The 16180-nt window shown below is 30.1% G+C and overlaps 1 protein-coding gene and 1 non-coding gene across 2 annotated transcripts; one reads left to right on the top strand and one right to left on the bottom strand.

Annotated features, from left to right (window-relative positions):
• The first annotated feature begins 7332 nt into the window (after positions 1–7332).
• On the top strand, positions 7333–10384 carry LOC102586044 (MLP-like protein 43). Its single transcript, XM_006367146.2, has 2 exons — positions 7333–7551; positions 9904–10384. The coding sequence occupies exons 1-2, from the start codon at positions 7362–7364 to the stop codon at positions 10158–10160; spliced, it is 447 nt and encodes a 148-aa protein (XP_006367208.1). The 5' UTR covers positions 7333–7361; the 3' UTR covers positions 10161–10384.
• TRNAL-CAA (transfer RNA leucine (anticodon CAA)) lies at positions 9311–9394 on the bottom strand. The gene has a single exon. It is a non-coding gene; the product is annotated as a tRNA-Leu (tRNA).
• Positions 10385–16180: the final 5796 nt, after the last annotated feature.

Here is a 16180-nt window from a genome sequence, read left to right as displayed (position 1 = left end):
GTGCACGCAAACGAAATATGCAACCATACCAAATTCGATATTCTAGACTCAACGGCGCAGTCGAAATTTTTATCAGAGGTCATTTCGATAAAAAGTGGGTTACACTTCCAAAAGCCATGTTAAGTCAAAACCCACAAAAATGCTCGAAAAGATATCGAAAACCTCCAGACACAAAAGAAGGGTTCATCTAGACCAAACTTGACATTCTGGAGCTAACCGCGCTGACGGAAATCTCATCCGAGCGCGGTTACTCAGAATGTTGACCAAAGTCAACCTTAAGCCAAATTTCAAAGGCTAAAACGCCTAATCGCACCGACTCACATTGAAAATCTCAGGAGTCATGTCGACCATGCTACTAGCCTAAAATGACCCTCCCGGAACTGATGGAATCGTCAGAAATGGATTATGTTGTCATCTTCTTGAAATTTTGATCGAAAATGATTATTCAAGGTTCATAAGCTCCAAAACACAAAAACTCGCACCAAGACCAAACGAACGACCAGGTGACTGAACTGTCAGTCCCAGCAAGTCATAAATGACTTGGGGTCCCTATAGGAATGCTCTAAACGATACACAGAAGGCAAGACACAAAAATGACTAAGAGGGTCATTACAGATTCGTATTGAAACGGTTAGTGAGCCTTGATAGCACGTACTATAGGGTCAAGGGTTGAGTGGTGTTATGGAACAAATAAGGGTATGTTGTGAGGGGTTGACCGAATTGGTAGTGGTTGTATTTGGGGTCTTCTCTATGAGATAGAATGGCTAAGTCATGATCAAGAGCGGAGCGAGTAAGGGGTTAGAGTCAAGTATACTAGTGCGATTTAAGGTGTTCGGGAATGGTAAGGGCAGAAGGATAAGGGTTGAAGGGTGTATGGTTTTATTGCATGTTTCTTGCTAGTCGATTTCCTTATATTATATGGTGGGTATCGGGTTGACCGATGATTCCTACCAGTGCGTGTGGTTTGTACTGATACTACTTTTGCTATATCTTTTTGGCATAGTCTGGTTGCAGGGTCAGTGATGTTTCATAGGTGAAGACGAAGACAAAGACAATCTCCAACAGCTCATATTTTTCCTTCCATGTGGTAGGAGCTGCATCATTTGTTATTATGTTACATGCTTTGTAAATCTTAGAAGCTCTTGTACCTGTTTAGACTAGATCCTTGGGGTGTTAATTACTTTACAAGTCTTAACTTGAATCGTGAAAAACTCTTTATTTTGTAAAAATCTCATGAAGGTTTCTTAATCTTCCGCATGTCTTTAACTATTTAGGAATCGAGGGTTCTCTTACTTAGGTGTTATAGTAGGTGCCCGCACGACCCGGTGGGTTGGGTCGTGACAAATTGGTATCAGAGTAGGTTATCGGTTTCCCAGTACAAGAGCAAATGTGGAATAGACTTCTGCGGAATGGTGTGTTGATGTCCACACCTAATCTTCAAAAGCTATGAAACATTCTAGGAAGTCGTTCCATTTCTTCTCTCCTTTCGTGCGAGTTATCGCTTGTGGTATGAGTTGAGTCCAATTGGTATTTCCTGATTCCAATTTGTATCTCAACAAAGTGAACTGGACGCCGTAGTGACAGCTGAAGAGACACAAGCAAGGTAAATTAGAACTGAGAAGGTTCCAATTGATATCTGACCTTAGGGGCGGTATAAATGCATGGATGGTCAGTAATGATCATCTATGGAGCAAACTATTCAATGTTTTGGACTTGTCTGTGAGTTGTAGCTTGAAACTGTGAATGTGTGCATATAATGTCTGAAATTACTGTTGGTGTGTAAGGTATATTTATTGAAATGCTATGATGTGATTTTGTGCAGAGTATTGTCTGTCTAGAATTGGATGTGTGTAGTATACTTGCCCAGATGTTGAAAGTAAGTGAGCTATGATATACTTATGTGAAAGAGTGTAACTTTAGTTGTGCATGAACTTATCATCGATAAACAGGGTAAGTGAAAAAATGATTTGTAACTATAAGGAAACCCCAATTTCAGGGTAGTCATGATTAGTCGAGAACTGTGTAAAAAAAAAGGGTCATTATTGCATAATAAAGGAATTTGTTGTTATGAAAGGTTACTTTGACGTGTGTTGCAACTGATTATAAACCACGTGATTAATAGGCATAATCTGGGGAGGTGCGTGTCTATTGGGTCGAGATTTTAGGAAGGGGTTTGGGGGTGTCTATCGCTGAGTTGACTCGGAGGGAGCAAAGACTATCTTAGCTAAGAGAGGTTACCCTAGATACTTGTTATAACCTGAGAGTCAATGAAGCCTTTAGAAAAATGGGAAAGACCCCAGGACATTGTGTCCTAGAAACTGTTTCTGTTGGAGCTGCTGGGGCAGGATTATTCCCGCCAGGGCGAGCCCGCTAGAGCGGAAATTTCCCCGCTAGATCGGGACAGGGTGATGAGTCCAAAAATTGGACTAATTTAGGGCTATATTTTCATAGAATTAGTGTCCTCAAATGCATATTTTATCTCAATATCTGATGAAAACCCTTAAGTTTCAGGTATTTGAAGTTTGAGGGAAAGCATAAACACTATTTAGCAAAAAGGAACAAAAGTAGCTGAAGGATCGAAGAAATGAAGATCTGAGAATCGCCAAACCCATTCGGTGAGTCACCAAGAGGTCTTATCATCGCCTTTTGTTCCAGTGTGCTGAGCCCTGAAGGAAATGATCAAATCGGCGGTGAACAGGAGCAGTCGACGTATCGTCGAGCAGTTCTGCGAAGCTGTATTATGTCGCCCAATGATCCAAACACGACGATGCTGAAGGATAGAGCAATATGGCGATGAAACCTACCAAAGGGCGGATCGCCGAGTTGATCGGTGATCTCGACTAATGACGCCGAATGATCCGTTGCAGCACAGAATTTTGAAAACTATAAATACTTGTTGAGAATTATTATTTTATATCAAATATTTAGCTTTGAACAATAATTTTTTTAGACTTTGCTTCTATTTTTGAGTTCTAAGTTTGGAGAGGGTTTTGAAGTACCTTGAAGATCAAAGGGTTTCAACTCCAAGAAATTGGACTTGGGTCTTATGGATTCTTCAATCTTGGCTTATTTTGGGACTTAAATCTTCATACCCATTTGAATGCAAACTCATTTTGGTATAAATTTCTATCTCTTTTACATGTCTAGCTAAAACTCCAATTCTTGGGGTGTGATTTTGTGAATATGGGTTAGATTATCAGTTGGGTATTTCTTGTTGATGATTTATTTGTTGTTTAGATGTGATTTCGTGTAGTAATTGTGGTGGAACTTAATGAAATTGTAGTTGCAAATACGATTTCACCTTTGTGTTTTCGGCTTGCTCGAGAGAGAGGTCGTAAAACTAAGACTACTAAATTGATGGCCGGTGGGATTGGGTCGATATGAGGTTCAGCTCGAGAGAGTGAACCCTAGTCTCATTCCCACACACTCAGCTCGAGAGAGTGAGTGGGCTAAGGCGGAGAGCTCTCTTCATGCGGCAAGTGGGTGTTCGAGAGGAACCCATTTGATTCGGGGTAAGTTGCTCGAGAGAGAACTTATCCCCTATATAGTCTAGCCTAGTCACAAATATTCAACAGATTTATTGTCAAAAGCATGTGCCCAATTGTTTAGTTTTTCCCGTATTCCTATCACATCCCAAGAACCCCATCTCCTTGATTAATACTCTTTGTATTTTTGATGTTTCTACTTACTTGTGACAAAACCCCCATTGTTAATTGACACTTGTGTCACCCCTTAGATTTAACATGTTTGCATTCGATAATGTCTTTAGCTATGACTAATTAGAACTAAATTTTATTTTTCTATTAATTCTCAAAACCACTCCCTTGGGACTCAACCCCAACCCTTGGTTGGGTTACTTTACTATTGTACGATCATAGACACTTGCATTGAAAGTTATGTCTTGATTACGCAAACATCACAGGGCGAGACAGAATCTCAGCTCTACCTCCCCTGATTTTCCCTAGTTTGCCTATAGACCTCGAACCGTGCATAGACTAAGTTCCGCAATCCGGTCAGTGCTCAGCAATAAGAACAGTAAGTTATACCACCTAACATTTAAATATTGGCTATGAAAATAGCAAAAACCAGCATAAAAATGTAAGGAAATCAAAAGAGAAAATGAAATATTGTTCATTACATGCCCAAGAGGGGATTAAATTTTTTAAGAAATTCACTTTTTTAATTGAGCTCAAAATTTAATTAATTCAATATTTCTTCTGTTTTCAGTATATAATTCTGAACAGAGGATTAACACTTTCTCTATCTCAGCTTCTGTGATGGTGTTTAACTGAGCATAGAGTTTAAAATGAAAGAAAAACTTATGCCTATATCATCTCATTAAAAATAACATTAGAGTTTAAAGTCAAACGAGTTCTCTCCATTCTATTTTACTTGATCCACGTTGACATATGACACTCCTCTGAGAAAACTATTCATCGAAATTTCTTTTTACTAAATTATCTCTATTAAGTATGCTTTGAAACTTTAAATTTGACTACTATTATTTTTTATAATTACTTAATGATAAGATAAGATTGAAAGAAAATAACTTTTTGACGATTTGTCAGAATGGACAAGTAAAAGAAAAAAAAATTATTTTTGATTTAAAAAAAAAGGTTAAGAAAAATAGAAAAGAAAAAATACATAATATAAAAACATATTAATTGTTTAACTGATTATAAAATAAAAATATCACTTAAATTAAAACAGACACAAATAATAATTAATGAAATAACCAAAATAATTCAAAAGTTCGGTGTCGTCTTGCCTTCATTTGATCATTTCAAATGGGTTCATTGTACGTGGCCTATGAAGAAAACGAAGAACATTATAGTACGTAAAGTATACCATACAATCTAAATCAATTAAAGGTTTGATAATAAATATTTTACTTTTTTTAGAATATTTTTTTTACTTTATTTGAAAATTAATATTTGGTTATGAAAATTTTAAATTTAATTAATAGTTATGTTGTAAATTTGAAAAATAACTTATTTCCAACTCGCTTTTCATTTAATCATATTTAAATATAAATATTCTTTAGAATAAAGTTTAAATAAAATACAATTTGATCTTCAATTTCCAACTATGTAAATTATAATAAAATAAAAAATATTTAAATTCTAAATGAACACCTACTTAGTCATAGATAGTAAAAATTGGAGATTTGGACAACTCATTGGACATTCCTCAGAATTTATGGTCATTCCTTGGACATTTGAAGTAGAAAATAACTAAAGCAAACTAAAAGGATTGGGATTTGGGGCTCTAACTATTTTTGGGAGCCTCATTATATATATATATAAAATTTCACACATAGAATTTGAGGAGGGTACGTAATACGTATATACATTTAAGGAAAATCTTATATATCATTAGATTTGAAGAAAAATTATTGGAGAAAGTACAATAATGTTTTGCCTTTTAGTGAGAGAATTGAGGAAAAAAATTATTTATTTGTACATAATTAACTTTGATATTTATAGTCTAATTATATCCATATAACATGAAAAAAATAAAACATAGTTATTTTTCTTAAATATATATGAATGTTTGCCATATTCTGAAGTTTTTCCAAAAATCTTAAATTACTATAGTGAGGAGTTGAGGAAAATCTTATAATTGTGGTTCGCGTTTTTCTTTAACAAGAAGTTTTCCACGTAAAAGTTTGTGTTAATTTACTTTTAACACTTATCCTCTTACATAATTAATAAAAGAATTTGATTCGTCGCACCAAACTAACATCTTTGATCTCCAATATTATTCCTTTGTTCTTCTTTTTTTTTCTTTGGTTTTACTCTACACAAACTGTAGTTTTTTCAACTGGTTAACTTAAATCATTCCTACTTTATTCTCTCAATGAAGAGAAATGTTATATTTTTTTGTTTTAATTTATTCGTCTGACTTTAACTTAGCATAAAGACTTAGATTAAAAATATATTAAATATATCAAAATGCTTTTTAATTCCGTGATTTAAAATATATCGTGTAAAAAGTTAGAATTCTTTAGTTTTTATTTTACATGACTTGTTTTCAAGGGTGTATATTAATGCTTATTTCCAGAGGTTTAGGCTATCGTCCCCTTCTGCTTGTTCTCTGTATAAATCTTGGATGAAATAAAAGGCTTGCGCCATTGAAGGCGTAAAATTTACATTAAATAATAAAATAATAATAATTAGAAGTTGCTAAAAAGAAAAATAAGTTAGACAAATTAAAACAGAGAGTAATATGCTAAAAGATTCCATGTTAAATACACAACTAAATGTTATGTACATTAAATCTTGATCCAATAATTAATGTAATCTGTTTTGATCGGTTCAATTTTAACTTAATCTGTCCATTTATCACTCCTAACTCACGACCAAATTAGATTTCAGCTAAGTTTAGTGTTGCAAGTGAGCTCCTTAATATTAATATTATAAATTGTATGCCATGGTAAAATATTTGATCTTATACATACAGTGTGAGTTTTCAATAAAAGGAATACAAATGAACATCATCGAGCACCGCACTTATTGGGTAGCGGTCATGACTCGTTCAGAAAACGAGCCTTAGCATCTGCGATGAAAACTTAGTGAGCGTTTGGTCATATTTTATTGTGAAATTTAAAATAAAATAATTTATAGTTTCAAAATGAAAAAATAATATTTGAAAAATTAATTCAACTCCAAAAAAAAAAAAAGTTAAAAAAATCATGACAAATGCCCCTTAATTATGTTAGTTCATATAGAATCAACTCGTTAAATTCCTTTTGAGCTGTAAACTTAATAAGTTCAGTTGAAATTATTGAAGTGCATAAGTCAAAAATCGTGTCAACTTTAGATATATGTCAATGATTCCGCCTTAATTTAATTACTAATAATACCTAATTATATTCGTAATGAACTAAAATGACTAATCCTTCATTCATACTAAAAACATGATATGCATGTATATAGTGGCCCATGTTTTTTTTACTAGCATCTCAATTCTAAGTTTAAAAAATCATGACAAATGCCCCTTAATTATGTTAGTTCATGTAGAATCAACTCGTTAAATTCCTTTTGAGTTGTAAACTTAATAAGTTCAGTTGAAATCATTGAAGTGCCTAAGTCAAAAATCGTGTCAACTTTAGATATATGTCGATGATTTCGCCTTAATTTAATTACTAATAATACCTAATTATATTCGTAATGAAGTAAAATGACTAATCCTTCATTCATACTAAAAACATGATATGCATGTTTATAGAGGCCCATGTTTTTTTTACTAGCATCTCAATTCTCAGAGCTAATAATGTCTATATAAAGGCTACAACTTCTGAATATTTTTTCACCATCAAACATTCTTCTTACAATTCATTGATATATCAAAGAAGAAATATGGGTTTCAAAGGCAAGTTGGTTGCTTCGATGGAGATTAAGTGTGGAGGACACTTGTTTCATGATCTTTATCAAATTAACGCTCATCATGTATCTAACATAAGTCCCAATAAAGTCCACAATTTTAATATTCACGAAGGTGATCAAGATCTAAAAGTTGGTTCAGTAATTGGCTGGAAATATAATCATGGTAAAATTCCCAAGACAATATTTTTCTCGATTATTTAAGATTATTTTTTTTACTTTTTTTTGAGTTAAAGAGAATTCTTGGAGCAATAATAAATTTGTTTTTGTCTGACTTATAGCCTACAGGTCATGGATTTGATCCTTAAAAGCAACCACTACTATTCGTCTATTCGTATTGGGACAAACGGTCTACGTAGTACCCCTTGGTCAAGCTTTATTATTTGTTTGGCCAAGCTTTTAGGAAATAAAAATGCTTCTATTTTTTTCTTTTCAAAAAGAAAATATTTTAGAATAGTGAGGATTAAGATAACAGATTAGTCGATAACTTTAAGTGTAGATTTACTTTCTTGTGGGAGAGGCAGCTTTTAGAAAATAAAAAATGTTTTTCTCTTTTCTTTTCAAAAAGTAATTATTCTTTTAGAATATTAAAAATAATTAGAATAGAAAGTTAATTTGTAATTTTAAGTGTTGATTTACTTTCCTGTGGGAGAGGCATAATGATAGTTTAGAATACCTTAGCTGCACCTAAGGCCGTCTTAATCCCTAGGCCACTAAAGCCATCGCTTGGGACCCCATATTTTTTGGGGGCCCATCTTTAAAAATATTACTTATAAATGTTTTTTTTAAAAATAAAATAAAATTATATGTATTATGAGCTAGTGATATGATTTATACTCAGGAAATTGCATATAAACAAATATAGAATCTAAATTTAGTAAGAAACAATTCGTCGAAAATATTGATAACGAAATCACAATATATATATGTAGCAAATGAAGCTATTTTTTCACTTCAAAATAGATTTGAACCAATTGAAGCATATGAAAATATTTTTGGTTTCTTATTTAGTGGTAAATTGAGATCACTAGATGATGAGAATTTTTTGAAAAACATTGTCTTAACCTTGAACTTTCTTAACACATAATAATTATTCTGCTATTGATGGTTTAGATTTATTTTTTCAGTTAAAAGTGTTAAGAGGAATAATACAAGTAGAAGATAATGATCTAATAAAAATACTCGATCAAATTATAAACTTGATTCTTTTCCAAATATACATATTGCTTATAGAATAATGTTAATAGTTCCTTTAACCTTGCCTCGGCCGAAAGAAGTTTTTCGAAACTAAAGTTGATTAAATATTATTTAAGATAAACAATTTATCAAGAGAAATTGAATGGATTAGCTATATTATCAATTGAAAAGGAATTAATTAAAACAAATCGATTATAGAACAGTAACTAATGATTTTGCATCTAAAATGATAGAAAAGTACACTTCAAATAAAAGTATATATGATGAAAAAAATGAAATATTAAGGCCCCACCCTTAAGTTTCGCTTTAGGCTCCCAATCTTTTTGAGTCTGCCCTGCCTGCACCTTCTTTTCATAATAGTATTATCATTTTATTCTTAGATTTTTATTATTACATGTTATTTTTTTCTTTGCTATAGCTATATTGTATTGTCTTTTATTATTTAAAATAAAAATGGGTGTCCGAAAAAAAAACTAAATAAAAATGGGTGTCCGAAAAAAAAACTAAAATAAATGTCAGAAGTGGGGATTTTTTTTTTACCCTCCCTAGGAGCTCCCACCCCTCTTTGCTCCCTTGGTGACTCGAACTTGCAACCTTCGGGTTGTAAGTGAGGGGTGCTTACCATCCGAGCAACTCCCTCTCGTCTCAGAAGTGGGATTTGAACCCATGGGTGTCCAAAACAAAAAACTAAATAAAAATGGGTGTCCGAAAAAAAAACTAAAATAAAATGTCAGAAGTGGGATTTGAACCCACGCCCTCTTACGAAGACCAGAACTTGAGTCTGGCGCCTTAGACCACTCGGCCATCCTGACTTGACTTCTAGATTTCACTCGAATTAATATTTTCTTTATAAAATCACAGGATAAATAGGATCCACATTAAAATTCTTTTTAAGCTGATTAAACAGACACAATTACTTTTAAAAAATACTTTTGTAAAATACTAATTGAAAAAATGCACTTTTCATATTAAGCAATTTTTAAAATTTAGGCAATTAGTAATATGGTTTATCCTTGAATACTTTTGACAAAAAAAAACAATTTTTAAAATAAGCGAAACACATGATTATTTGTCAACCTAACATTAACATATCTGTTGAGATTTATAAAGATAAATACAATTCTGAAAAAAGTTGAGCAAATCTTTGTGAGCTTGAGATAATTTGCAAAAAGGAAAAGTTATCTTGTTCTTTAAAAAAAATAAAATTGAATCAATTAAATAATATCATATAAATTGAGACGGAAGAAATGTCTTTTAGACAATTGAGATATATAGGATTAACACATTTCTATTTTCGTAACTCTTTTTTAAATGATTACAGATGGAAAAGTTAAGGTTACTAAGCAACTGATTGAAGCCGTTGACGATGAGAAAAAAACAATTACTTGGAAAGTGTTAGAGGGAGATACGTTGGAATTGTACAATTCCTTCGCTATTACTGCATCCTTTGAAGATAATTGGGCAATGTGGACACTAGTGTACGAGAAGAAAAGTGAAGACACACCAGAACCTATTACTCTCTTGAGTCTTATGATCGATATCACTAGAGATTTGGAAAGTCATCTCCACAATAATTAAAGGATCATCGAAGTTCGAAAATCTCATCTGAAATACCTTGATGCATCGTTCTGATTATGATATATCTATTTACTTTGTCTGTGTGATGAATAATAAAAATTATTGGTTTGTCTAATTTGTGAAATAAATAGTATTGTATGGAAGTATTTCTAATTATAATTAGGTCAAGATTTTATGTACTGATGCAAGTTTCAAATTTACCTATAGAGTGCCAAAATGTATCCATGTGTCATGTGTGTTTGTACTCATTCCCGTTTATAATATTAAATATAATAATAATAAATTGTAATTAGCTATTTGTCTTCCTGAAACATTATTATAATTAATTAGCTATCAATATACACCCCCTCTAATTGATGTACTTAATCTTGATTTGTATTTGAATTCAAGGGTTTTTGAGCTTATACATGAATATGGTGGTCTTGATCTTGAATGCTTGAATTCGTAAACTTGTAGAGAAATCTGCGACTCTGGATCCACGAGCTTTCTCTGGCTTCTTGTTAATTAGAATTATGGTGTTTTTTTCTGAATTATCAGGACCCCTATTTATAGTTGTAGGATGGTGGAGTTATGATGAGAACATGCTTCCGTTTGGCCAATCAGATTTAAGTATATGATACATAACTTATGTATCGTTTGTTATGTATCAGGTGAAGGAGCATTGTATCTGCGAATTCTGAAAATCGGGGATTATGGTAATTTAAAAAACTTTTAGGATAGAACGTAATTAGCACCCAAATTGTTGAGGTTTCTTTACTATATACTTAATTAAATCCATATTTATTAGGCTTAAATAATTAATCTATTATATTAATCCATAACATTTATTTAAATTAATATATCTTGAATTTAATAAACTAATAAATTAATTAACATTCGATAAGTGAACACAACATAATAACTACTTCCAATACTATCAAACTTCTTTTTCATATTTATTTAGGCCTTTAGGGTAAGCTATAAAGAGGAGAATGCAACGTTAAAGATGAACCAATTTAATGTTGATGGTATATATTATTTATATATAAGCTTCATGATATATATTTTATATATTATTTTATTTTATATAAGCTTTAAAAAGGACATTGATCTTAATTACTTGAAGGTGGCAATTTTGTCACCTCACAAAGAGGACTCCCTAATAATAACGAAATGAAGAAGTGGATATTTTTTATTTTAATTAAATATAAGCTTCATGATATATATTTAATATATTATTTTATTTTATAAAAGCTTTAAAAAGGACATTGATCTTAATTACTTGAAGGTGGTAATTTTGTCACCTCACAAAGAGGACCCTCCCTATTAATAACGATATGAAGAAAATAGATATAATTAATTTCTTTTCCTAGTACTTCCTATGTCCCATTATTTATTGTTTTAGCTTTTTTCATGCTAATTAATAAAATAAGAAATATTAATTATAATTTATTGAATTTTTCCTACTTAATAAAGGTAGTCTCATTTTTTTCTCTTAAATATTATGCATACCTTTTTAATTGTTAAAATTCTAGTTGAAAATGAGTAATTTTCAATTTTTAATATTAAAATTTTTAAGCGATAATCATTTTAAGAATTTTATTTTGAATTAAAATGAAAATTAAATTGGAACAGATGGAGTATCTACTTAGCCATGTTGGCCCATTGTGTGAGAGGGAGGATTGTGAATGAAGATATCACATTTTAGCTCAAATTGCCTTTCGGAATTATTTGAAGGAAATTTATATGATATGTGATATATATTTACTATATATTATCCATATATATTCTTTAAAATAATTTTTTATAACTACATTTCACTTTCTAGTATCTATCTTTTCTTTCTCTTTCAATTTCACTAGCCTCTCTCCTCCCTCTTTCGCTGCCACTTAGAGATAGGATTTTGAAACGTAAGGAGTATAAAATTCAAGAAAATAAAGATATGTGTGTGGACAAATAGTGTACTCTTTTTTAAAAAAAAAAAAAAAGAAAAGAAAAATGATAGAATATAAGCTGAGAATATAAAATATTTACGTATATAATATTACTATTACTTCCTATGTCCTCTTTTAATTGTCTTGTGCTTTACGGAAGTGAATTTGACTAATTTTCAAAGTTAAATTAGATTACATTAATTTGATATTTTAAACAAAAAATTATATATTCAAAACCTATACGAAAAGTACTATTACTTCAATTTTTTTGTATATCAATATGATGAAAAAATACATCGTAAAATGTTAATCAAAGTTATTATCGTTTGACTCTAAAAAAAAACTATGATAACTAAAAGTGGACGGAGATAGTATTTCTTTTAACATTATTTTCTCATGAAAATTGTGTATATATGGGTCCCACTAATTTATTAATGAATAACCTATGCATATTCATATCTTACGATAATTGATTCATGCCATGTGTCAACTCAAGCCACCTATACGCGAGGGACGTCGATCGACATTGTTTTGATGAAAAGTTACACTAGATAATTAGATAAAAAATAATAATTTATACATATATATTATATTGACACTTTTTAATTTCTACGCAATTTTATTTCTTTATTTTGAATTGAAATTTAAGCTCTATCAATCTACCGTATTATTCATGCCATGTGTCTGACCTTTTATTTATAATTAATTGAATAGAGAAAAATCAGATAAGTTGCCCCGCAAGGAAATTTACTAATACAATAATTTATAATTCATTTATAAATATTGTATTCAATCAAACATTGTTAAATAAATTGAGATGTAGACATACAATACCTATGTCCCTATGAGTGGTCCAATTGGAATAATGGGTATTTTGCCAAGGAATGTACAATGAGTTGTCCACACAATCGAGAGTCTAAAGCTAAATTTTAAAAAGAGATTTTAATTTATTTTTGAAAAAACTGATCATCATGTAAAATATTATTGAAATTTTAGTGTTTTAGATGTGAACATTATTTTTTTTATAAGGATTTGTTATAACAATTTCATTTTGAAGAAAGATTATTGTCATATTTATAGGTTATAAAGTAAGAATATTAATAATATAATTTTTAATAAAAAAATTAATATAAATTTAGATTGTTCGAAATTTTGATAAGTTGATACAATAATATCAAAATAATGTTGCATTACTTCAATATAATGAAGACTTGTTGCAATACTCAAAATCTTAAAGAGGACACCAGAAAAAAATTGATCTTTTATAAACAGATAGCATTAGATTTTGCAAAATTCAGAAAGTTTGGCCATTTGACAGATTTCAAAATATTTAATAAATATAAGAGAATAAGAATAGTGAAAGAGAAAATGAATATAAATAATAACATATGCACATAAAAAAAATACCGCAATTACTTAAAATTATTTTTTATATATATATTTAATATAATAAATAAATATTAAATAGGAAAGTAATTATTGAATGCCTAATTAATTATGGCAGACACATTTGTGATCTTTTCCCATGTTTACCATCATCAAATTTTTCTCTTTCATCAATATTCATACATCACATACTTTTTGATTTTTTTCTCCCAAATTCATTCAAATTCAAGATCCATTACATCACTGCAGGAGCGATTTTTGTGATTTTGTATCCATCAGATATCTTCTAATTGCATATTTATCTCATTTTTATGAACATTATATATCTACATATCTACACTTTCTTCTATTTTCATAGGGTTTTGATTCAAGAATTTGTTTATCCATTTCAATGGCTGAAATTGATACTCCGAGGAGGGTTACGAGAGATATACATTTATTTGACAAATTGTTGGATGAACTACCTTCTTTTGATTTGTGTATTACTCAACAACAAGTCAAAATTTCAGGCTCTATTGCTGCAATGGAGAATGAAAGAAGAACAAAAAAGGTTAATGACCATATACCCTTAAATCTACTTGAAGAAATTGAACATGCAAAATTAGTAAAAAGGAAAAAAGGTTCAAAAGTGAAAACTAATCTTGTGATTCAAGTGGGTGTGAAAAAAGAGCAGTCGAGCAGGAACAAGAGGAAAATGAAATTGAGATTTGTATGCTTTATTTTTTTAGTTTAATGTCATTTACTTATATATCTCAACACATGTATTGTGTGCCATTGTCATTATATTATGGATTGTCCTCTTGTATTGAAATTGTTAGAAAATTTGATTTCGTATGTATATAGTTGTTAAAAAATGAGTACAAGAAGAGCATGATCAAAAAAGAGATTAAGGGTTCTTTGATTGTCAATTTTGTATATAGTAGAATACTTATATACATAGACATTTGTATTATTATATAACCACGAGTTGAATTGTTGATATGTGAATACAATTATATTTGAATATAAGTACTCTGTCAAATTTAAAAAGTTGATTAGGGAATTCAAGTATAGTTGGATACATCAATACAATATTGTTGGCCTTTTTCAAAAATTTTTATTTACAAGTAATATTTATACAGTTTGATACCCACAAATTGTATATTTTTTTGCTCATGTGTCTAATGTATCCATACTTATACAGTTTTATACCCACAAATTGTATCTTTTTTGCTCGTTTGTCTAATGTATCCATATTTTTTCTTAACAATAGTGTTGAAATGTATCCATATTTATATACATAGATACTTGTATTGTTATATAAGCACAAGTTGAAATGTTGATTTGCGAATACAATTATATCTAGATAGATAAGTACTATATCCAAGATAAAAAAAAATGATTAGGGAATACAAGTATAGTTGTATATATTTAGAGTCAATTCCTTATTTAGTTTGTTGTACTTAAAGATGTATTAATGTATATATAAAATAAAAATAAAACTATACAAAAATACAGCGAAAAAGTGATATAAATTAGTAGTCATTTATTGTAAATAGCATACTTATAGCTATTGGTATTCATTAACCCTATAAATATAGTTATTTTTGTAAGTTGCTCGTTTTTTTTGGTACACCTATGAAATTGTCTCCTACAATCTTCCCCATTGGGTCATTATTTTTCTTTTTAGTTTAATTCGATTAATGAAAATTTTGAAATAAGAGACCTCAAAAGATTTCTTATTTTTAATAAAATCACTTGTAGGTCATTATTTTTCTTCACATAGGCCGCAACCCTCTCTCACTCATCAGTCTTCCACCATCACCACCCTCGTCATCAGCTATTGGCACCGCCCCTGGCTCTACCTCCGGCAATCCGCAACAAGCCAATTTAAGGTGGTTATTTTGCTCTAATTTTTTTTTACCTAATTTAAATTAAAGTAAGCTCGAACTATCGTCAAATTTGACCTGAAATTATTCATATTTGACATAATTATTGACCCAAAAATTTGAAATTACTCATATTCGACCTAATTTTAGAATTGAATATTTTTTTTAAAAAAATAATTGGTTACATTGGTTGGATAATTTTTAATTGAGCCTTCTTGAAGGATTTAATAAGGAATAATATTTCAAGAATATTATTAATGTACTCGTGATAATTCAAATATTTGTGTTGGATGCTGTTGGACATATACTATTATGTTTTATGATTGACTCAATTATGAGAATAAAAATAATAGCATTAATATTTTTTTTTAAATCTCATTTTCTTAAAAAAAATCTTAGTTATTGAATTATACAAAAGTATTACCTACGATGAGTTTTGAAGTCAAATCATGTTCTGAAAAATTGAGGGTCAATCAAAAATAATATTTTTATTTCATAAAAATAAAAATAAAATTTACATACACGTACACCTCATTCTTCTCCGACATCATAACGATATGTTGCTATACTTTTGAGTTTTCACATATCTTTAATGCTAATACATGTGATATGTTCTTTACCCACTATTTCTGCTTTAATTTGTTTCAAGAATCTTCTTTTTAGATCAATTTTTAAGCTTTTAGGTAAAGTCTTGTTCTTCTTTTTGAAAAAACACTTATCAAGCTGCTTTTCTTCTATTTACAAAGTTACTATTAGTACTTAATTAATTCTTTTAATCATCATCACTATAACATTCTTAAGATTTTCTTCTTTTTAATAAAGGTTGAAAACTTGAGTGTATTAGTTTGGGTGA

This window comes from Solanum tuberosum, unplaced genomic scaffold (assembly GCF_000226075.1).
Source record: "Solanum tuberosum cultivar DM 1-3 516 R44 unplaced genomic scaffold, SolTub_3.0 scf00744, whole genome shotgun sequence".
In the NCBI taxonomy this organism is placed as follows: Eukaryota; Viridiplantae; Streptophyta; class Magnoliopsida; order Solanales; family Solanaceae; genus Solanum; species Solanum tuberosum.
Note: the sequence above shows the minus strand (reverse complement) of the source record. Positions and strands in the feature narration are given on the sequence as shown.

Excerpts from the sequence above, each read along its gene's own strand:
- LOC102586044 (XM_006367146.2), top strand. The coding sequence starts at position 7,362 with ATGGGTTTCAAAGGCAAGTTGGTTGCTTCGATGGAGATTAAGTGTGGA. Across the intron at positions 7,552-9,903 it reads TGGCTGGAAATATAATCATG|ATGGAAAAGTTAAGGTTACT; the intron begins GTAAAATTCCCA and ends AAATGATTACAG.